At 47.2% G+C, this 23,483-nt stretch overlaps 3 protein-coding genes and 1 long non-coding RNA gene across 6 annotated transcripts in view; 2 read left to right on the top strand and 2 right to left on the bottom strand.

The window, feature by feature from the left end:
- The window catches only part of LOC135809421 (uncharacterized), a 33,594-nt gene extending 12,459 nt beyond the window's left edge, over positions 1-21,135 (bottom strand). For 2 of the 3 annotated variants that reach the window (XM_065322770.1, XM_065322771.1), the window contains exons 1-20: positions 20,847-21,135; positions 19,792-19,944; positions 19,356-19,522; positions 17,991-18,060; positions 16,224-16,414; positions 15,420-15,617; positions 14,372-14,458; positions 13,918-14,148; positions 7,853-7,936; positions 6,801-7,027; positions 6,519-6,630; positions 4,737-4,805; positions 4,129-4,203; positions 3,351-3,425; positions 2,642-2,697; positions 2,152-2,248; positions 1,697-1,823; positions 1,330-1,385; positions 591-739; positions 144-216 (exon numbers count right to left, since the gene is read on the bottom strand). In XM_065322770.1, coding sequence (XP_065178842.1) covers positions 144-216; positions 591-739; positions 1,330-1,385; positions 1,697-1,823; positions 2,152-2,248; positions 2,642-2,697; positions 3,351-3,425; positions 4,129-4,203; positions 4,737-4,805; positions 6,519-6,630; positions 6,801-7,027; positions 7,853-7,936; positions 13,918-14,148; positions 14,372-14,458; positions 15,420-15,617; positions 16,224-16,414; positions 17,991-18,060; positions 19,356-19,522; positions 19,792-19,944; positions 20,847-20,913 — 2,364 coding nt within the window. In that variant the 5' untranslated portion in view covers positions 20,914-21,135. The remainder of the gene's footprint in view (positions 1-143; positions 217-590; positions 740-1,329; positions 1,386-1,696; positions 1,824-2,151; positions 2,249-2,641; positions 2,698-3,350; positions 3,426-4,128; positions 4,204-4,736; positions 4,806-6,518; positions 6,631-6,800; positions 7,028-7,852; positions 7,937-13,917; positions 14,149-14,371; positions 14,459-15,419; positions 15,618-16,223; positions 16,415-17,990; positions 18,061-19,355; positions 19,523-19,791; positions 19,945-20,846) is intronic. The other variant, XM_065322772.1, reaches the window with a different exon arrangement.
- On the bottom strand, positions 9,540-12,184 carry LOC135809422 (uncharacterized). Its single transcript, XM_065322773.1, has 2 exons — positions 10,195-12,184; positions 9,540-9,877 (listed from the first exon to the last, which is right to left on the bottom strand). Exons 1-2 carry the CDS (start codon positions 12,182-12,184, stop codon positions 9,540-9,542), a joined length of 2,328 nt encoding a protein of 775 aa, XP_065178845.1.
- On the top strand, positions 10,732-12,621 carry LOC135809424 (uncharacterized). Its single transcript, XR_010552194.1, has 2 exons — positions 10,732-10,874; positions 12,140-12,621. It is a non-coding gene; the product is annotated as an uncharacterized LOC135809424 (long non-coding RNA).
- A 218-nt stretch (positions 21,136-21,353) lies between the features above and the next one.
- LOC135809423 (inositol monophosphatase 1-like) lies at positions 21,354-23,000 on the top strand. Its single transcript, XM_065322774.1, has one exon. It carries the CDS (start codon positions 21,467-21,469, stop codon positions 22,301-22,303), a length of 837 nt encoding a protein of 278 aa, XP_065178846.1. The 5' UTR covers positions 21,354-21,466; the 3' UTR covers positions 22,304-23,000.
- Positions 23,001-23,483: the final 483 nt, after the last annotated feature.

Here is a 23,483-nt window from a genome sequence, read left to right as displayed (position 1 = left end):
GGATCTACTCTATGCACTCCAGTCTGACAAGGCTGCAAGTACATGTAACACAGACACACTGACTGACTGATCTATGAACAATGAGAACAATCAGAAGGTACAGGGACACCAGACAACGCAGTGGTGATGCCCAGCATACTTACCTGTGTGAATGATGAATCACTCAGCACAGAATTCAACGATGACAGAGACGCTACTGACACATTCGATCCACGTCTGAACACACCAACAAACAACAACAATCTCAACATGTTCAGTTCATGGTTGGTAATCACCACCCCTACAGAAACCTGGCAGTGTTGGTGCACAATGGATGGGGCTATGCATGCTACAGTTTAGTTCTGGGGCATGCAAGAAAAAGAGCATTACATATACCGGTAGCACGATGCATAATAGTGATAATACCCAGCATGAACAAGGTACAGCCAGCATACATGGAACTACTCTGGCATACATGTACATGTACACCCTCGTTTGAAGATTGAATCAAAGCCCCTTGGTTACAAATTTAAGCAAAAGTCCTCTGAACACTATTCGCATCGCCCCCAGTAGCAGACATGTATACCGGATAAGCGCAGACAGCCACATACCGTGCATGTTTGCGCTTGGACTTGGCCAGCCGTGGGCGTATGATGGAGCGACTCGGGTCAAACACCCTGGCCAGACGCAGCAGAGAGGAATGCTCCAGCTGCGGCAAGAGCTGACGGAGGAGAGGAAGATGTGAGGACAACTTGTCCAGCTGCAGCAGTGGCAGACAACAAATAAACAAGAGTGGAAGATCATCATGATGGTAGCGCCAGCCATTGGCATACCAAAATAAAATGGACTTACAATGTAGAATCATGCACAGTAGAGAACAGGGACCAAACTATTAAGAAAGGCAAAACACACACACACTGGAAAAATGGAAAAGACTGGGCCAGGGAGCTATTGGTACATACCTTTAGGTATTTGTCACTACTAGTACCCCCCTCCCAGACTATCCCTGTCCACACAGGTGGGACTACAAGTAGTATCTGTAGCTGACTAGCTGATGCTGACAGGTTAGGTGGAAACCAACTAACAAAGATACCAGTAGTCAACATAGCATGCAGTACTGTCTGCATATTTGTGTGAAAGCCCAGCTCTTCAAAAAAGGTTGTGGAGTGTGGACACAAGCAAGCAGTAAGCAGAGGGAAGCTCAGCACCATAGTAACACAACTGATTATAATATATTGCGGGGCCCCGAACAATACCACACGACAACATGGACTACTGATTTCCTACACTACAACAATACACTAGACTGGCACGCCAGTGATGGATGAAAGCACTGTCTTAGATACGTACATCAGCCAGGACAAACTGAATAACAGATGCAGGTTGCAGACAGCGCAAGAACACACCTAGCCACAGGAAAAAGACACAGCAAAAACAGACAAAAGTCAGGTTGGGGAGCAACACCTCTCTTGCAGCTCATCGACAACTAGATGAACTAGATCTAGAGATTTCCAAATGGCAAATGGCTGCTGGCTGACTGAAAGACACCCCCCCCCCCCCCCTCCACACACGCACACACACATGCACACACACATGCACATACACGCACACACATACCATGCACACATGCAAACACATACGAACACATGCGCATACACATGTGCCTTTGGTAGGTAAAACACATGTGGCCATTCACAACACTTCAAAGCAAACTTACCATCCCTGTAGGAGGATAAGCCGCGGGCACCACCCCGACTGATGATAGTGTCACAGGACGAGCTAGGGATCTCTGCATGCCCACGTTGTAAGAGCAGCTGGAAGCCATCAGAAGCCAGTCCGCGCGTCTGCACAAACAAGAAGCCGGAATACGGACACGTTCGCTATGCTTGTTCACTTTATCCGCAGTAAGATCTCAAATGCACTGACAGAGGTCCACAGTTGCAGCAGGGTAGTTGTGCCCAACAATAGTCCAACCAACACAGTACAGGTGTGGCAAGTGAAACACCTGTACTAGCAGACTGCTGCTGCTGCTGCTGCACATTCACCTGCTGCCACGGCCTTCCCATAGTACAATGTACTGTTTGGCATGGAAACACAACACTCAATGCACCCTACTAAGATGCACCGTGTACAATTGTACATGCATGGATACTAAACAGAGTTCAAACGTACGTGTGCGATGTCCAGGACCAGGCCAGCAAAACCATGGTCCGCCAGCTGCGTCATGGCTTCCATTGGGTCGTAGTTGAAATCATCCGTGACAAACCGCCTACACACAACACAGCACATGTTGAACACACAGAGATCAGTCCACCGCGAGCTTAACGAAAAGTTTGAATCTAATATGTTGCCCTGAGAGGAAAGATAGGACAACAAAGGACACACACAAAAAACACACGTGCAAAAGGGTGCCGTAAATGTGCAGGGCTGCCAGATATCGCTACAAACATGTATCAGGGTTGCACAGCAAATACATGTATGGCCAAACACAAAGAGAGCAGAACGGTAAGGCACCTACTCAAACAGTTCAATACAGTACACAAGCAACACGACCATGGATATGCACACAAGCAACACGACCATGGATATGCACACCTGCATGCATGCATGCATGGATGGATGCACACAGGTAAACTGTACAGCACACACACCGCATGCTTACTGGAGGCGTGAGAGCAATTTGGTACGTTGGCCACCTTGGTCCGGGCAGGACAGCAGCTAGAGCACACAGCAAACCACAGAACGTAGTACATGAACATATACCGTAAAGTACCGTTGATCCGCCCCCTCTCTAATTCCCGCCCCCTCTCTAATTCCCGCCCCCTCTCTAATTCCCGCCCCCTCTCTAATTCCCGCCCCTCTCTAATTCCCGCCCCCTGTCGATTTTCTACCTGTGACGCGATTTCGGCGTATACAACGAAATACGATGTTGAAACGACGCTTGCACTGCTGTACACAATACGTGCCAATCCAGGATGAAAATGTGCACAATCCAGCACATCGAGTCTGATCCTCCACGTTGTTGTACATCGTACTGCGCTTCACTGCCTTGATCTAATTCCCGCCCTCTGCCGAAAAACCAGCTGGGAAGCGACATGGCGTGGGAGGAGGGGGGGGGGGGGGGGGGGGATCAACGGTATTTTACGGTACATGTACATGTATACTGTATACAGTACATAGAGTTGTGGCTAGAATGAGCCAATTTAGGGTATTTTGGAAATGCAGTGGCTCTTCCCACAACGTCAAAACCCACATGGTATAGCTGCACAATAAATCCATTTTAACACACTCACACACACACACACACACACACACACACACACACACACACAAACCCACACACAGCCATGCACGCATGCAGGGTGCCTTACCTGCTGAAGAAAGACTTGGAAGAGAATGTCAGAGAGTTGCTTGCTTTCAGGCCCACTTGTATCAGCTTTCATAACCTTACAAGAAGACACGAAAGCCACAGCAGCCAGAGAGGGAAACAAATGCAGAGAACAACACAACCGAGGAGCATTCATATCAGGGAGTACATGTAGTTTGATTCATATTGAGTAAAATTAACATTAGCGACCGGGAAGTACGCATAAGACGAGAGCTGACACTCACGAATGCTAAAGCCAGTAAAGGACAGCTGGGTCAGTCCGCATAGACTGGACAATGCACCAATATGCAGAGTAATGTGCACATACAATAGATGCAATGCTGTGTGTGTGTGCCGTAGTTACGACGTAAGCCGTATTACACTGTCCGGGCAGATGCCATACTCGTGAAAACAGCAAGACTGCGCTGTAGTATGTATTGCTACAGCAGGCAGATCATGCCGTTAGCCTTTAGCCCCAATACACGCATATACTGTATTTTCGGCAATACTGGCTGAGGCACTTTATATTAATAGTACTTTGGGAGCTTTAAAATTTCACCCAATTTTGACAAAAATCCACACAAAAGCCCTGAAATAATGAAGCGCTTATTTCAGACAGGCAGTAATAAAGATCGGCTCTAATTTCCGAAATACGGTAGACATATACATATCCCACGCACACGCAGAAGTCATGGAACCCTGCAGTCATGTAACCATGCATGCTTGAAGCAGCGACACACACGCAACAGCTGCACTCTCAACTGTCCTGGAGACCCACTGACCTTCTGCAGGTAGGCCAAGGCAGCCTCCATGTGCTGCGATGATGCTAGGCGGTTCACCAAACTAACATGGGAACACTGCAAGCAGCCACATCACACAACATCACACAACATCACACAACATCACACAACATCACACAACATCACACAACACCAGTGCACCAACATGCATGTAAGAAGCACAGCACAGAATGGCAAGCCAGCATATAGTAGCTTCAAGCAGAAGATGAGCTTCTAATCAGAATAACGTGTCCCGGAATGGCGTCCATCTACACAGAACTCTATTGTGCCGGCAACGAATTTCCCTGTGACAGTAGAGCCATGGCGTTCAGTCACATTTTGCTATGTATAGGAGGTTCTTGCCATGAATCCGCTCGATTTACATCAGTTTCATTTCCTGTGCTGCATGAGCAGAACCTAGAGAACAAACTCGCCTCCAAATCAGCTGGGCCACTGCAGAAGAGCATTCCTCCAGACTGTACGAGATATATTAGGAACATGAAGTTAAGAAACGGGTCTATCGCACTGCACAATCGTGAGCAATCATCAGTATACAGCTGACGATGCAGTATACATGTACACATACACCAGACACTGGACAGCAAACTGACCTTTGAGAGGTGATAGTACTTCATTGCCTCGCTGACCAGGCCGTCTTGCAACTTCTCATCAGCTGCAATCTAGATACACACATACACACACACATACACACACACACACACACACACACACACACACACACACACACACACACACACAAACACACACACACACAGTGACACACAACACACACACACACACACACACACACACACACACACACACACACACACACACACACACACACACACACACACACACACACACACACACACACACACACACACACACACACACACACATACACACACACGCGTACACGCCAATAACATTCACAAAGCAACTGCAACTTGGTACAAGGTCTCTGGACTCCAAGCGTACTGTGTCATATAGACTCTTCATATGCAGGACTCAGTGGATACACCACAAGAGAGAGAATGTTGGAGCATTGAACAACATGAAGTGACTTCAATATTATTCCCGTAGCTATGCAGAAGACGTTACTTCAGTAACGTCTGGCGTTAGCCAGGGTCCACACAGCTTTAATTTGGTATTTGTGTGTTTGTTTGTTTGTTTGTTTGTGTCACGCCTGGCGCTATCCGTATCTGACGGCAAAAAAAGCATAGGGATGTTATAAATTTTTCAATTCTCCTATTTTTTCAGGCCTATGCTGGGATTCGAACCCGCACCATCGCCCTACATGCATTTCCCATACACTTCGCATTCATACCCATTCTTCCAAGTTGCTTCACGTTATGATCATGCGTTTGAAAGCCCTATTTGAATATTGCGGCCAGCTGTATGTGGCCAGCTGTGTTTGATGGTACGGTACGGTACGGGAGACGGTGTCGTATTACCCTCGATCGTACCTGTCCCGTACATATCCCCTACCGTACCGTGCCATCAAAGACGGCTGGCCATAATGCATATTCAAATAGGGCTTTCAAATGCAAGATCACAATGTGAAGCAACCTGGAAGAATTAGTATGTATGCGAAGTGTATCGGGGGATGCATGCAGGGCGCGCGATAGTGCGGGTTCGAATCCCAGGTTATGTAAGGAATTTTTAAAGAATTTATAACATCCCTATGCTTTTTTTGTCTAGGTCATCAAGGCAAAAAAGCATAGCGTAGGGCCCTGAGCAAGCTCTCTCGTATTATCATGACTGCTGGTCGGTTTAGGGACCATCCGTAAATATAGATATTTATTTAGAAAAGAAAACTAGTCGTTTAGGGGGGAGGGGGTTCAGCGCCTGTTCGTTTCTCGAAAAATATCGATGTACATTTTGCATGCGTGAGCATGCCCAGAAAAAAGACCAAAAATATCGATACTACGTACCATTTTGCATGTGTTCGTTTCTCAGGGAGGGGGGGGGGGGGAGGGGGTTGAAGAGAAACGACTAGTTTTCGTTTCTAAATAAATATCGGTGTTTACGGAAGGCCCCTTAGGGGCCGTCCAAGGTTACCAATCATATTTTCAAAACGAAAAGTTTTCGTTTGGGGGTGGGTGGGTTTAATGGAGTTTCGTTTTGAAAATAATTATTGATTGCAGATGGAGAATGCCCAGTAACTTCTGGGTACCGAAAATTGACATCAATATTTTACTGGAATTCGTATTACCTGCAGAAAAGGTGGGTGGGTGGGTGGGGCTGAAAAATACTAAAACTTTTCGTTTCGTAAAAACAATCGGTAACCCCGGACGGCCCCTTAGTGAGGCGGGTGGAGACCGAATTTCCACCATAGTACTGTATGAATCAAGCTTAGCATACAGTCCCTGATGATGTGTACCACCTACCTGGTAGAGTTTGCACACGTCCAGTTTCATCATCACACCCAGACAGTCCGCGTCAGTCGTGTCACAGTTGTGACTGCTTAGCAGATCCAGGAACATGGCCTCCGGGTCGTTCCTAACAGCACAGATACGCCACACAGTGGGTGCACGCAACACAATGCGATTGAATATTATGATTGCATGGTGCATACACAGTATTGATATGAAATAACGCCAATACACTTGACGGACGGCCATGCACCTGTAATGGCCAGTAGAGGCTGATTTTGATTGCACACCACTCACGTCTGCATGCAGTGGTAGAGCCCATGCGTGGTGACAATCACGCAGCCAGGCAGGCGAAACGATGGCCGAGCAGACAGCGATGGTGTTGATGCCAGCCCTCCTCCGCTGACCGACAGGAGAGGAGATTCGTCACTGTTGGGCTGCGGCGAGCAGGCATACACGCCGAGAGGATGTTCCCCGTCCGGAAATGAGAAACGCTGCACGGCAAGATCACCGCTTGACACAGACTGAAGAATACGCCAACCAAACACACGCGCACACATACGTACATGTACATGATTGTATACAACATCAGACACAAGTACACCAAAACAGTTAAAACACACATACATGTAATTTGAAGTACAATACACAAGATGTATGTACTATCACTCAGTTCAATTGGAAGGACATGTTAAAAATCAGGAGGCTCCATTGAAGCTTCTCTACCATAATGGGAATGAGTAGCAGTGTGGCACTTTGCTTGGAATTTTCACTTTTGCCTTTAGAAATTCACTATAAATCTGCTAGATTTCAGCGTATACCGTGGCTCTGTAACTTTTTACAGTGTAGATTATATTCTTTGCCTTTTGCGGCTAGTACCCTTATTTGATTATCCTTAGCCTTGTTTTCCGCCATGTAACGCATTCTTCTATATTCAGATTCTCACCGTACGAGTACACTATCTGTACAACAATCATACAAGTGGATACAACTGATTTCTAGTTTCCCACTTTTAGCGTTCTGGCTGCTGGTGAAGAAAGCAGTGTGGTAGTTAGTTTTGAGAAAATTCCTTTCTTGTCCAGGATGTGTTCTTCTTGCTTGAGATAAGTCACAGAGGTTCTTGCCATTCTGTTTTTAGAATTATGTTAGAAAAGACAATGCAGAGTCCTGCGTGGTGTTAGTGTGATAACTCAGCCTGGTTTTACTCGAACTTTCCGGTTTTGTGGGAACCGGGTACTAGTAGTCTAGTAACCAAATCCCGAAAGCATTGCCAATGGCACCACACATGTTAACAAAGAAGCATTACTCCTGTTCAAGTGGGTAATGCATACCAGTACGCGCATACTTACACGTACTGGTGGGCTTAGCCGAACACCCGGAGAAGCAAACTGCATGGACAGCACATTGAGTACAGCAGCTGACGGAGTCTCTGGCTGTAAGAACATCAATGAAGGGCATACACACACGCGCACGCACGCACGCATGCACACACGCACACCTCAGACCTCAGACATGCCCATCGCGGAAGCGATGATAGCGAACAGCTATGTTAGACATAGCAACTTGTGCTGGGATTACACCATTCAACAGCTTGCAAGGCTGATGAATTGACCGCCACTATTTTTAGCCTGGTATCCACCACACAGCTGTTTGAAGTGACTTTTTCTGGCCAGTGAATCCCTATTTTTCATTTTTTCCATTTTTTTCTACACACACACACACCACACCATACTCCGGCATGCACTGGCTGTTGGTAACCACCCAGGAGAATGAAAGAAAAGTCAGGAAGAGTCCGAGAAAGAGAAGAAAGACGTGTGCGACCACAATCGTCGGGAATTGAACCCGCAACCTCTCGATTGGAAATCGACTGCACATACCACTGCACCATATGGGACACACACGCACACACACGCACGCACGCACGCACGCACGCACGCACGCACGCACGCACGCACGCACGCACGCACGCACACACACACACACACACACACACACACACACACACACACACACACAAACACACCACTTGGATAAGGCCAAAACGCAGCCAAACAATGGCAAATGTAAGCACCAGAATCCATCGTGATAGAAAGGCTCTATCCAAAGAAGTGCGTCTGGTACATGAAAACAAGCGTGGTGCCCTGAGAGGTGACAATAGACTGGAATAGAGTGAGCTGCCGTACATTGCCAAACATCCAGCCTTGTGGCCGGCACAACATCCAACAATCGAGGAGTTATTTTTCTCTTTTTGACAACGTCGAAACAGCCACTTCCAGAGGCCAATCTATCTTCACACCCCACACTCTAGTCAAATGCCTAGAGTTGATGATAACCTATGCGTTGCCATCGAAGCCTATTCAAGTCTGTGAAGGTAGCCTTAAAGTGACTCAGTCATGAACGAACAATCACCTGCATTTGTCTCTCCTATCCTTTCATTTTATTCCATACCTGTGTGCCCTGCCTGTCCTGCCTGTGTGTGCCAGAGTAACGTTGAAGCTTAGAGAGCGTGTGTGGGCAGGCATGTATTTACCGCCATATTGCCAGGCGTGTATTTACCACTACTGTAAATCGTGAAATTTAGGGGTCACACTTCTGTACAACCATCTCGCGGCCATTTTGAATTTCGCACGTGCCAAACACGTGAAAACCGCACCGTACGGACCAATCACGGTACGTGAATTTTTAAATTTTTGAAAAAACGACTGTAATGTGTATTTGATTCCAGGGCAGCGACTGTTTTTCTGATCAGCCTGAAATTTGACATGCTGGATCCTACCCCTATTCCGCAGACTTCTATCGAAAGAATTTTTGAGAAAGGCCAACAATACCCAAATCACGGAGCAAGATACGATTTCGGAGTAGTTTCTCAAGATTTCTCTTCGCTTCGAAGAGAATTTTGGGGGAGAAGAAAAATAGAAATCTATGAATCGTCTCGATAGAAAGGAAGACAAGTCCACAATAAAAAAAATAAGCCATAGTTTGTCCAAATCGATGAAGGAATGGCTGCACTGGACTTTTTCGTAGCCATGGACGTTCTCACCCCGATGTACCTGGCTCGACTGCACCTGCCTCACGTACTGGACTGAACGACCTTGTGTTGGCCCTGTCTTGGGTGGATGCACGGGTGCCTGGATTGTGCTGCACACCGTGGCTCCTACCCTCCCTTTCCAGCCGAGCAAGAGTTTTGTCATGATCAGCTCTCGCGCGGTGGCGCTTCAGCACGTCCTGGTACGTCTCTGAGGCAGTCAACGACCTGGCCTGAGATGTGCCCTGCCTCAGTAGTTTCAGCTGCTTCTTGGCTTTCTTCAGCCGCTCTGGAGTAATGGTGGACGCGTAATCCTGCATTGCTGTGGCCAGCTGTTGTGTTGTAGCACCTATCAGTAAACACAAAGAGAATGACCAGCAGAAAATCACACGCGTGTGAGGATAGCTATTGTAAGCAGTCTGTTCAAGTCACCCTGGGCCAGGCTGGGCACCATTGCTGGCTTCTATGTACGTACGCATGTTGGTGAACAGAGTGTGCTGCGTAGTATACAACTTGTCTACAACTTGAATCATTGTAAACAATCTTCGACACATCATCTGTATGCATATGACCAAATCGCTGCCAGGTCGAATACTTCACGTTTGTAATGGTGATAAGCGCGTCTCTACCGTGCAAGATACGTGTGCTGTTGGATCATTTTCTTACCTGTCATCCTTGTCCTTTTGCCTGATGAACCGGCTGTGGCGTCATTGCCGTGGATGACGTTTTCCACGAACAGGTGTGTTGCCTGTTTCGTCATCTCGGAATCAGAGTTCGTCAGGTGGATTCCTGCCAGGTTGAACTGCCGCTCTGCCATCACGTTGTTCACTGGTAGAGCAAACACATGTGTCGCGAACCACTTCCACGCATGTGGCTCCTTGTTCTCGTTGGGCACTGAGGGGCTAGTGCGTTGCGCTATCAGCTCAACCTCTGCCAGCATTTCATCTGGTATTGGCCACCTTTCTGCCCATTGCTGGAGGCCCGGTTTATCTGCAGCCACGATTGCCAAGATTTCCAGCTCATGAAACCAGTGCGTGCTCGGATGCAGCAAGAGATGTTGTTGGCGCTGAAGCAACCCGTTCTGGTAACATATTTTGGCAAGTGTGAACGGACACTTGATGGTGGTGGCTGCACTGATCAGCTCGGCCCAGAGCTGCTCCTTCAACGGGGACGCCAGGATTGAGGGAAACTCCGCCGGACAGGGGAATGCTGCGCTGGAGCCTGTCACGCGTCCATACGCTCGCCAGAAATGATGACGGCACTTGGAGTCCGCCCCCATGCCGAATGCCAACGGAAACTTGAACCAACGCACGCCATGCTTCTGCAAGACAGTTACAATGGCACTGGTAAGTGGCTTGACGACATTATTCTGGTAGTGCTCTGCTCTTTCTGCTGTTAGATTAGAGCTCATAGCACGAGCTGTCAGTGGCATTGCGAAATCTGGCTCTACATCCATTAGGATAGCTAGCTGTATGTCCCGTAATACCTGAACTGGCCATTTCCGCGCTAAGTAGCCGCTTGAAAAGCCGAGTTCTGTGTCGGGGAGCTGGCTGGCCCGAAGAGATGGCATAATCAGCCTGTCCAGTATCTCCAGTAATGTAACACGTTCTGTAGCGATGATGGGATTGGCTGACATTCTCACCACTTCTTCCCAAATGACGTAGTGCGTTTCCTTCTTGGGAAGATACTCGAGCATACATTTGCCCAGCTGGATGCATGCCGTGCCGTACTTTTGAAACCATTTCAAATTTTCATGTATATATGACCAGCGGGTGTCGATGAACTCTTGGGGCAAGGGAGGTGGCTTTGCGAGGATCTTGAGTGAAACGTATAACGATTTGTAGTACGTAGGCTTCTGGTGATGCAGATACGCGATTTTGTACTGCATTTGGCACATGTTGAAACTTGCCATTGGACCTCGATGGCCGAATCCGTCGACCATTGCCGTTTTCAACGCAATGTTCAACACGTGCGGGTAGCAGCCTATGAAATGGGTTTTATTCTTGAATAGGCCACCCAGTGCGACGGCATGCCCCTTCTTGTCTCCGGACTGGGTAGATGCATTGTCTCCCACCACTCCACACACTGTTCTGATTCCATAAACATTCTTCAGGATGTGATGGTCTGCCTTTGCCTGGTCTGCTCCTCGTCCACTTGCAACAAGTGTGTCCGCTAATAGATAGCCTGCGGGGCAATTTCGTTTTGCTGACCAGGTGTGCACCCCCACCATGTGCCGGTCTTCTCCTTTTTTGTTCGAGTCATCGGCGAACACAGCTATGTCGTATGGCGTTGAGGAGAGGGTGTCGCGGAGGATAGCCTTGTCAACCTCTCCTAGAAGCAAGTTCCATTTGGCCAGTGACGATGGGGAACATGTTGTGCCGAGATGGCTACAGGGAGCTTGGCCAGTCAGTACATGGTGGCTTAGATGTATTGCCAATGCTGCCTTCTGGTTTGACAATATGCATGCAATCTTGAGAAACCGCATCTGTGCCATGAAACGCGGGCAATGGGCGTTACTGCCTTGTGTCTTGGCAGAAATTATGCATGGCTCCCCTGTTGACGTTGGTGTTTGCTGTCTTTTACTCTTCTGTTTTACTTGCGAAATTCGCAGACCCCGGATTTCCAGTTGCTGCTGCTGAATTCGGAGCTCGTGCATCTCACATTTCTTCTCCAGTGCAGCCAGTCGTTTCTCCAATGACTCATTCTTCTCATCACTGCAAGTCGTTATCCGGGCTGCGCATGATGGATCGTCTGTAGGCACGTTCTGCGTCGATTCGCCAACTGTCTTGACAGGACTTGGCACTGGTGGCACCACTTGTATCTCCTCTTCATCCGCATGCTCAGTTTGGTCTTCAGACACAACCTAGCACAAAACAACATTGTGCAAATAATTTTGTTTATACAACAGAACATAACTCTTCAAACTGTTATAATTAGAAGACTTTCATATTTCTTCTCCTCTTGTGCTTCATATCGCGTACAACATGCACATATTATAATTAGAATACGCTAGTCTACCATTACCGGTATTGTATTCATCCAACACGACTGAATTGTGTGCAGTCCAAAAAATTACGTATGCTTGACACGGTACGATATCTGTGTGATTAGTACTGATTACCAAAGTTCCACATCAGTATTATGACATGCACACACATTGTGTGTGCATGCACGTGTGCTTGTGAATGCATACATAATGTGTCATTGAGTATTACATTGCTGTTGAAGGGAAGTACAAGCAAGGGATCTATTCCCATGACGTAGATGATGTATGCAGGTGAATAACTAAGTATTTGAAGAAGAAAAAATTACCTGAGATGTCTCTTTGGTTGCTGGTTCATCATCCTGTACGTACACCTGGCTATCTATATGTACGTGTTCGTTTCTCTCGGGACTGGCTGCACGACGCTTTTTCGTACTACTGTATTGGCCAGAATGCTTCCTCTTGCGGCGTTTCGGGTAGTTCACTCCCGACCTGTCCTTTTTCCTGTTCGCAGGCATAGTGCAACTCGTAAAAATAGCTCCGAAAAGAGTTCCGCATTCACTAACACCAACAAGAAGATGAAGGCTATCGGAAGAAAGAAGGAAGAAAGAGTTGATTCAGCTGCAATCGAGGCGGGAAAACGGGTCAGCTGAACCCGACATCGTCGTCGTCGTGCTGGCTCTCCACCTCCGGGAGACATCTAGGCTACTAAAGACAAAAAGGGGAGACAAAATGTCTCGGCGTTGCTGCTCCAGGCCGACTTCCTGTAGACAGACACCAGACAGAAAGTTGGAAAAAGGAGGTCGAGACAAGACCTATCAGCTCCTTCCAGGAGAGAATCGAATACAAGAAGCAGCCGACTGTCGAGTCGAAAGAGAAAGACACCGTGTTACGATGTACTTGTATGTCTGATGTTGTTTGACTTGGAAGTAGTTGGAGGAGATTTTGCCTTGCGGAGCTCGATCGCAGGAGTCAGATCGATCCACGATTTGAAAAAAAAAGCGAGGCCCGCGCCTCCTTGGCGGCTTGGCACGCGAGGATAACCCACGAGGTGAGCACGCTCCGAAATCCAAGATGGCCGCGAGATGATCACCGGTGACGCATCCCGGGTGTGACCCCTAAAATTATTGCCATGGTCTAATTTCTGCGAAATTCGCGACCGCGTGGAAATCGCGAAAATTAGACAGCGCGAAAAGGAGATCCATGAAAGGTTTAGCAAGAATGCCACAGGTTTTAATAGCAAGAATGCCATTCAGCAATCGCAAAATTAAAACCTCGCAAACCTGTCCGGATTCTGAAAACGCGAACTAAAAACGCCGCGAAAATTACACGCTTTCCAGTATATGAATGGACCGGTATGTTCTGTATATGTAGGTATTCAGCCGGTTACCCAAAACACCACTGACCTCAGGTTCTGGCTCAGCTTCGGACAGCTGGACACTACTCCAGGAACCGCTCAGGCCTCGCTGGGACTCGGACATTTCGGACGCTGCGCTGACGCTGTCCGAACTAGCCGACTGCGACTGCAGCTGGACGGCAAACATCATCAGGTCGGTGATGCACAGCTTGCGAGTGGCCGATAGCAGGTTGTACGTGTACAGAGCTTTGCCTTGCAACTCCACGTCGGCGTCAAACAACTGTACAAGACAACAGATACATGCAGGACTCGGCATTGATAAAAAGCAAAACGGCCCAAAAAACGACAGTGCACTTTACTGGACAATATACTCTAAATGGTTCGGGAGTGGAAACATCTGAACATGAACGAAGGCACAAGAAATACGCTCACATCAAAATACATCAATGTACAACAACCACTGTGGCAAATACAGTGCATACAGTGCTGATGCCATTCCATACCTGCAGAGTGTTGTTGGAGCTGTTATGAACAGCCATGAAGGTTTGACTGCCACGGTGCTGTACTGTCACAGCCACACCAAGAGGGAGCTACAGCCACACACATGCACACACACACACACACGTACACACACACACACACACACACACACACACAAATAACAATGGTGAGCAGTCTGGACGACAACGAAACCACTGCCAAGTAAAGAGTACCAACTCGGATTAGAATGAAACAGGACATTTGGGAAACCGTCACACAGCAAGTTATGTAGTGCAGCGAACTAAGGCACTCTTACAGCGACTCTACATCCGTAACAAGCAGCTGGCTGGTATTGTCAACGACCAAGCAGCCAATATGGTGGCTGCATGTTGCGAGCTGGAGAAGTGTTTGCCAAGCATGTACACTGTAGCTTGTACATACCACCGTCTCCCAACTGCAATAAGACATACACTGGATATCCCTGCCATCTCCAAGCTGCTGGCCCAGTGCAGGAAACTAGTTGGGCACTTCAAGCACAGCAAGGCAGCTTCCCATGCATTACGTGAGCGCCAGGTGCAGGAGGGCATGTCCAGGACATTAACTCCCATCTAAGAAGTGGCCACCAGATAGAATTCCACTTGTGACATGCTAGCTCGCCTGGTCACGCTGTGTGCACCTAAAAGTTAGCAGGAGTCCTCACTTACCAAAACCATCTGATCAGAGCCTCAACAAGGATACAGACAAATGGAAGCAGGCAGAAGTGTAACATTTGAGACTGGTCTTTGTGATGTTGAAGTCCTTTTCGCAGGGAGTTGTCAAGAACCATTTCCTTCGGATATGTCTATAGCCAATGCCAGTGAGTGAGTGTTTGTGGATCGTAGCAGGGATGCTGCAGAAGCACTGACTGAACTGCTTGACCCATTGAAAGCAGTCACAACCAGCCTTCCAGCGTCCAGTAGATCATTTTTCAAACACCCACGCTATAACCGATACCTACTGTACATGGACTACATGGAATCGGTGTTACTACATGTACACTGTACTTGGGAGTAGTACTAGTATTTCACTTACTTGCATAAGCTTGGGTAGGAATGGCATCTGCACCTCGTCTCGATGTAGGATGTTGTTGATGGACTGGCCGGGGTCCATGCTGACTACCTCACCCGTGTCGGTCACACCGGAGATGATGTCAAAGCCGTGCGCTACCACTAGCTCTGTAGAGTCGCTCTCCAGCAGCATTCTAAACCAGCGGCCATCGGACGATCCAATCTAGTACGAGCACAAACGGTTCACCCACAGAGTGGTGGATAGGGTTAAGCGTTATTCATCATCATTGTTCAATACCTCCTAGGCAACCAATATGAGATCCACTGGTATGTACAGAGAATCCATACACCGGCTTCCGCTTTCCTTCGGCATGTCCCAAAATAGTCTAACTGGTTGTTAAGAACGGCGGACTACCCAGCCTCAAGAAGATAAAGGTGAACATGTAAGAATACTCTTGGCCCTTCCCCAACTGCCAAATTGTACTCAACTGCCACAAAAGTGAAGATTGTGAAGCCACAAACAGATGTCCCTGCACTGTTCAACGTTCTCTCATTACACACAGCGGAACACATTCAAGGTGCTTGTGGGAGTTGCCCCAAGTGGTTTTTGTATTTGTATTTGTATTTACGGATTCTCCACAGGCCTTAGCCTAAATCGAGGGAGTCTCCGTGGGGGTGTGATATTCTGTGGTGAGTTGTACCCTGGCTCCCACAGGGACAAACAAATCGTCGAGGAGCCACATCTCCTGGCGATAATATGGTGCTTGCCAACAGGGGATTCTTGATTCAAGACCTAATGCTGAATCTCCCCCCTTTCCTCATCACTTACCAGTAAATGTGTGGTGTTTAGTCTGGAGTTGATGATCAGCTGCATGGACTTGACTACGCAGCTGATATTGGTCTTAGTGACATCACGGCGCAGTATGATGTCAGTGAAGACCAGATCGCCACCAGCCGATGCACTGATAACCACTGATCTACCACCCATCGTACGCCACCAGATCATGCATGTCGGTGCAGCTAAAACATAAACAATACAAGAACGAAAGAAAGAACAAGCCAGAACTCCATTATCCTGGAGACAAGAAGCCAACGACGGCAAGAAAGAACACCAATCCATCACCAACAACACACAATGCTTCGCTTGGAGCTGGGTACAGCCAGCAAAGGCAAGAAAGAACACCAATCCATCACCAACAACACACAATGCTTGGCTTGGAGCTGGGTACAGCCAGCAAAGGCAAGATGTGACTAAGGCTGCGTTTACACGACAACGCTGGGGGCGAAAACGCAACGAAATCTTTTCGGATCCATGGTTCATTTACACGGTACGCGGAGCAAAACGTAAAAGTTGTACACCAAAACGGAAGAAAACCAAAACGCTGGCCAAGGTGGAAGAATTTGAAAACGGAAATGTTCTGCCGGATAAATTTGGGTGTGTAAACAGTCGAAACGGTGTGCTGGCCTCGTTTTCCGTCACGTTTGTTTCGTTTTCGGCCGTTTACACGGATCCGACAATCCAAAAAATTGTTTTTACAATTTTCGTCATGTGACGTGTGTTGTCGTGTGCCTGTTTTCAACCATTACTTGAGTGTGATTGGTGCTTCCACGGCAACACTTGGCACATGACGAACTTTGGCGGATCCTTTGCTCTCGTGTAGACGCTTGAAAACGGAACAAACGGAGACCACCTCGGATCGGCTTTGATCGTGTAAACGTACGAAAACGAAAAAAGAAATGCGGGACTGAAAACGGAAAACTGGCCGTGCGTTGTCGTGTAAACGCAGCCTTAGAATACAAAGGCTACCCACTAATTCCCTGGATTTTGAAAGCAGGGCAAAAAGATTGATCCACCAGGACTCGAACCCGGAACCTTGCTTGTCATGAGTGTACCTAAATATCCAATTCTACTACATGAGCTCTAAACCATCTGAGCTATGGGACCAGGCTGAACCTAGAAGGCGCTAACAATTTTTGTCACTCCCAAGTCCTGGTGGGCCTGGCATTTTTTCTCTTTCAGGCAGTTCATTTCTCTGACTGCTCCTCTGATTGTGAAGTTCTCCCAGTCCTTTCAAAATTGTAATATAATCAAACTAAGGAATAAGACAAGCGCCAGGCTCTTTACAATGAACATTCGAAAGTTTCCACTAGCACTTGTATTGCCTTCTCTTCAGGTGGATACAGGCAAAAGAAGAAACTAACCACTACAATGCTCTTAAAACAACCCATAGCCTGATGATAGGTGATACATGCAGCAGTAGCGTTCAATAGGTAGATTTGCGAGAACAAATGCAGAAAAAGGAGCAAAGTGAAGATTCCCGCGCACATCCTACAGTTCTGCAGTTATACACTAGTGATATATGTGTGAAGAGGTGTGATCAGCGTGATACGCATTGTGAATTTGTGAAACAATTTTAGTAGACGACAAAAGAACCGAACTAGAGATGTGTGGATGTCCCACCGGACACCCTGGGGGTGAATGAGTTCTGTTTCTGCTCTCATAGGTTTGGTTTTCTTGTGTGAATATCGACAACTTCCAAAACAGTCAGCATGCCATTGCATATCATGGAGAGCATGGGCAAAATGCTGAACTGACCTCTCTCATCCATGGGCATGATCATGGTGATGTCATCAGTTGGTAGTTGAGATAAGTGAGCTGAACGACCCTGTCACCACAAAGGCATATAGAAGCAAGACAAAGCACACGGAGAGAGAAAGCAGGGGCTGAAAAGCCAGCACAGACACAGGCCTGTATGCTCTGCTAGTGATGGGTGCATGTATAGTAGTGTGTGCTACATGGCAACTGGCCACTGCTACATGTTTGTGTGCCAACACACAAGCTGAATGCCAGAGACACAAAGAAAAGCTCCCATTCTCAGCAAGAAGAAGACTGGTGTCGTGGACCTCCAAGTCATTGCACTGCATTACAATTTACAAAGGTATTAAAGGCTGCGGGAAGCGAAATTCGGATAAAGCTACATGTGTACAGTGAACTTCGCTAATAACGACTGCGGATATAACGACAATTTGCGAATAACGACCGAATTTCCATGCCCGGAGCAAAGTCCCATCTAACTGTATACATTCAACTTCGGATATAACGACTATCTGAATAACGACAATTCGCGTATAGCGACATGCTTTTAGTGCCCCGAGGTCATATTCACTGCTTGAATAACGACTTTTTGGGCTTTTGACAGCTACATGTACATTGTATTTCAAGTACCTGTCATTCAAGTACATGTACAGTGTACAGTGTACATGTACATGTACATGTACACTGTACCTGTCATGCAGAAGTACCAGAACCTATTATCTGGCTATAGCTATGGTGATGGATAAAGAAAAGAAAATGCAGCCAAGGGGGGGGGGGGGGGCTTTTTCTTCCTTTTTATTTTGCTTCAAAAGTGTTGGATTTACCAGCACACCTACATGCATGTACATGATTGTACAGTAATCATCATACATGTACATGTCTCCGGCCCTGTAGATGGCTCAAAAAGGCATATTTTTCAATTGATTTCCCTTGCATATTGAATTTTTAGTTCCTTTCAACTGTAACATGAAAATAAAGTACACATTGACATAGAGCAAGAAAAGAGCTTGATTTTGATATGCGTGTCATACTATACAACATATGGGTTCACATACATTCAAATGGGACTTCGGTTATAAGGACACTTCGCGAATAAGGACACTTTTCTGATGCCCCGCCGAATGTCGTTATTCGCGAAGTTGACTGTAGTAGCAAATGGCCATTCAGCTTCGATGTCCTGAGCTCTCTCTCTCCCTCTCTCTCTCTCTCTCTCTCTCCTCTCTCTCTCTCTCTCTCTCTCTCTCTCTCTCTCTCTCTCTCTCTCTCTCTCTCCCCAGCACACATGCAAAGAGTCATCAAAACCGGGCGGCGGAGCAGAAACTTTACATGGGCTCGTGTTTCACAAGGCAGCACGCTATTACATACCGTCACTAGTGAGAAAACGGGCACAAGGGCGATGCTGGCATCACGACAGCCGCATGCCAGCCACTCGGCACTGGGGTCGAGGACCATACAGCAGATAGCCCGCTGTGGTGACACAAACCACTTCAGTTGCTTCAGCTTGACACTTTCTTGGCAGTCACCTTCCATCACTGAAAGCACAGCAAAAAATAAATAAATTCAATCGAATAAATTGCCCCTTTACATGCACTTTTTTACATGTCCATCTCGATGCTACTGGCCGCATTTCAATTCTTCAACATAGCTTTGGGTGGGTAAGTTGACAAGCTGTCGGCCATACAAAGGTCATTGCGAAGGCAGCGTTCACTCCAGCTGGCTGCCAGGCCACCCTGCAGTGACTAGCCAGGCTGGACATGCCTGGCACACCAGTACATGTAGACACACAAAGCAAAACACTCACCCCCTGAGCTTGGGTCAAACCTGAGCAGGAGATTTCCATCGCTGCATCTCAAGACCAGTAGCTGATGGGCAGCGTTACTGGATTCACACCACACAGCATCACAGATGGGGGCGCCGCGCCGCTTGCTGCTGGAGCTGCTCTCACTCAAACCAGCTGAGAGCGAGAGCGAGAGAGAGAGAGAGAGAGAGAGAGAGAGAGAGAGAGAGAGAGAGAGAGAGAGAGAGAGAGAGAGAGAGAGAGAGAGAGAGAGAGAGAGAGAGAGAGAGAGAGAGAGAGAGAGAGAGAGAGAGAGAGAGAGAGAGAGAGAGAGAGAGAGAGAGAGAGAGAGAGAGAGAGAGAGAGTCGATAAGCACACAGAAAGTAAGGCCTGGTGCAAATTACTGGAAAAAGTGCATACAAGTAAACGCTTCTGTGAAAGTTATACTTTGCTGAAGGCTTGATGTCATCTTCATTTGGTCTGCCAATTCATATCACTATCCCAACTCTGTGAGCTACAATGTGAAAGTTCTGTGAAAGTTGTCAAGGTGATCGTCTTTGCTATACGAATATCGGGTACATGCTTTTGTATTGCAAAGACGCTGTCAAGCTCTCTCGTTTTGCATGTGTGTTCCGTACGCCCGCCATCACATGACAGAGCGAAACGGGCCGGCGGGGCACCAGGCGTGCACGGGCATTCACCCGTGACACATGACTAAGCATGAGCTCACTGAATGGTTAGCTCAGGGAAATGATCATGATGGTGACAAGCATAGCGAAGGGTCCTGAGCTAGCTCTCTTCTTGTACTTCGAAGTACACTCATGTGTTTGTGTGCTAGAATAGTGGACCTTCAGAAGTAGTAGTTGTGGTCGTCACTGTTGCCTCTTGATTTGTGCGAGGATGATTTATTATTATTTTTTCGAGCCCGAATGTACAGTCGCTAGTCGTGTACATATACAGACGTTTTCGGTACTTAAAAAAGGAAAGAAACAAAATAAAAATCCCTGTGAGATCTGGAGCTTCAGCCCTGCACGTTCTGTTCCTTGGACAAACTACCACATGAACGAGACACACTTACTTCGATACTGACTGCTCGGGTGAACATCTAGCAGGCGAACCAGCTCGAACAAATCGTAGGACCTCATGTCAATGACAGCTGCTCCAACGACAACTCGACAGCTTGGCTAGAAAACGGCTACATGGCCAGCAAAATCTGCTTTCTTTGTGTTCCAAACATACTCAAACTAATAGTCTTGGTCTACACAAATGGGTATTCACACTGCGATATCGTCGCGAAAATGTTGTAACTAACTTACATGTCTTGTACTTTGTACAGAAAACAGTTTGGATCTTGGAGGAAAAAATCAAATCTGAGTTTTTGTAGTCTGACGTTTCATCGATCAGAGCTAGAGATCTGCAGAGCTAGCAGCCTTTCGAAAGCGTGGGGAAATTTTGTGTGGCGTCCTCTCACCATTTTAGTCGCCATGGAGACTCTATCAGCTGTTCATGTTCAGCTGATCGATTCGGCCACGTTGTACATCATGTACATGATGCGTACATGATACATCTCGCCAACATTTCAAATTGCGAAAACAAAACACCTGCTTTCGAAGAATATTTCTTATGCCATTTGCAGCTTGACCTTGTACCTTTTCTAACTGAAGTGCTAGCTTGCAAGTAAGAAGCTGTGTCTCCAGAATGGAAGACCAATATGATGCTTGTTTCGATGCCGCTGTGGAAATAGCCCGCAAGGCTGGCGAGATGATTCGAGAGGCTTTTCACAAGCCCAAATGCATAACTGCAAAAGGCTGTGCAACAGATTTGGTGACTGAAACTGACGAAGCCGTGGAGAAAATGATCATTGGGCACTTGAGAGAACGCTTCCCAGATCACAATTTTATTGGGGAGGAATCCACAGCGGCTGGAGCTCGCTGTGTGTTTGACGAACGACCTACATGGATGATAGATCCTGTTGATGGTACAACTAATTTCGTTCACAGATTCCCATATGTGGCAGTGTCTATCGGGTTTCTGGCGAAGAAGGAGTTTGTGTTTGGTGTTATTTACAATGCACCACAAGACATAATGTACACCGGGCGAACTGGCAAGGGTGCCTTCCGTAATGGTGAGGCAATAAGTGCATCAGGCGTGCAACAGCTCAATCAGTCACTTGTCCTTCTGGAGATTGGGTCCAGCCGGGAGGCAGAGCATTTGGATGAGAAAGTGCGCAACTATCACAACCTGGCAAAGCACCCGGTGCGCAGCATTCGCTCGCTGGGCTCTGCCGCACTGAACATGTGTGCGGTTGCCAGCGGGGAGGGTGAAGCGTATTGTGAGACCGGCATGCACTGCTGGGATGTTGCCGCTGGCACTGTCATCCTGCGTGAGGCCGGAGGTTACGTGTGCGATCCCGATGGCACGGAGCTGGACGTCATGTCCCGACGATGCCTTGCAACGTGTTCGGAGAACGTAGCCAAGGAGATGATCTCAGTGGCCAAGTACAATGCGCCACTTGCAAGAGATGATGCAGCGTAGGAGGACATTGAATGTGCATTGGTATGTGCTACATGACAAGACGCCGTACCAAGCTATTCATCGCTACCGGATGTACTCCGAATAGGAAGTTTGTTATGGCGTCAATTGTTTTAGAAACGCCACTGGTTAGAATGGTCACCAAGTCGACAGAACTGTCCCTTTTTCCATTCTTTAAAAAAAATTATTGTTACCCCCTGTGTCAGAGAAGGCTAGAATCATGAAGACCCGGCTGTGCCTTCGAGCTTGCCCATCGCAAGACCAGGTATTTATTTTGGACTGAACATCTTTCGTGGTGGGATTATCACAGCGGTACTGTTTTGTTGCGTGGCCAGTGCGCAGTATCTACAAGTAGGGTGCCATTTTGTAAACTACAAGGAGACCAGTAGGATCCGGTCTGGCTTGGTTTAGATTGTCTTTAAAATACAGAAAAAGAACAGAATTAGTTTGGATGTTTCTGCACAGCAATCTAAATTAATTGCAAGAATGAGCTATGACATTTTCTTGCTTGGTGACCATTTTCTGTGCTACGAGTTGTTAGATGCTGCTCAAGTTGAGCTTCTTATGTTCTAGCCAATCTTACTCAAGCTGCTACCTTTCTTCCTCATTCTTCTTTTTTCTCTTTTACAAATTATTAATTTGAAACTCGGGTATTGAGCCAATAATAAAAGTAGAAAGGAAAAGGACATATGGAAACGAGCGCTACGGAGATGTGTTGAAGCTAGGTGTCAGGACGTCGAATGTCTCAGTACTCTGTCAGTTTGGTGCCTAGTTGCACTTTCTGACTGTATAGTATCTAGTTACTCATTTCCAGGGTTATGTACGCTTGATACTGCATAATTATGTTCATATTCGGACTTCAGAGTCGTACAGTGCACATGCAAGGATGTCGAGCATGAAGTAGGGCAAAGTACATACCAGGGAGTACTAAAAAATACTCCTCGGTGCGCACTACTACTAGCAAGAGTACATAACCTCTCCACCCGTCCCAGCGGGATGCGGAGAAGTACAATTACCACAGTGGTGGCAAGTGAAGTCTGATCACATGTAGGAGCTGTGAGTTGACACTATTGAAATTATGTACTCTACACCAACACAGCACGTGACCACACTATCCTCAAATCATGCATACTGGTACATGTATCTACCACTGCAGACTGCAGTATACTGTAACTGTAACTGC

Source organism: Sycon ciliatum, chromosome 2, assembly GCF_964019385.1.
Source record: "Sycon ciliatum chromosome 2, ocSycCili1.1, whole genome shotgun sequence".
Lineage (NCBI taxonomy): Eukaryota > Metazoa > Porifera > Calcarea > Leucosolenida > Sycettidae > Sycon > Sycon ciliatum.
This window is presented reverse-complemented; position numbering and strand designations above follow the sequence as displayed.

Coding starts and splice junctions, on each gene's coding strand:
- LOC135809422 (XM_065322773.1), bottom strand. CDS start 12,184: ATGCACGAGCTCCGAATTCAGCAGCAGCAACTGGAAATCCGGGGTCTG. Junction 9,878..10,194: donor CAAAAGGACAAGGATGACAG/GTAAGAAAATGA, acceptor GTTTACTGATAG/GTGCTACAACACAACAGCTG.
- LOC135809423 (XM_065322774.1), top strand. CDS start 21,467: ATGGAAGACCAATATGATGCTTGTTTCGATGCCGCTGTGGAAATAGCC.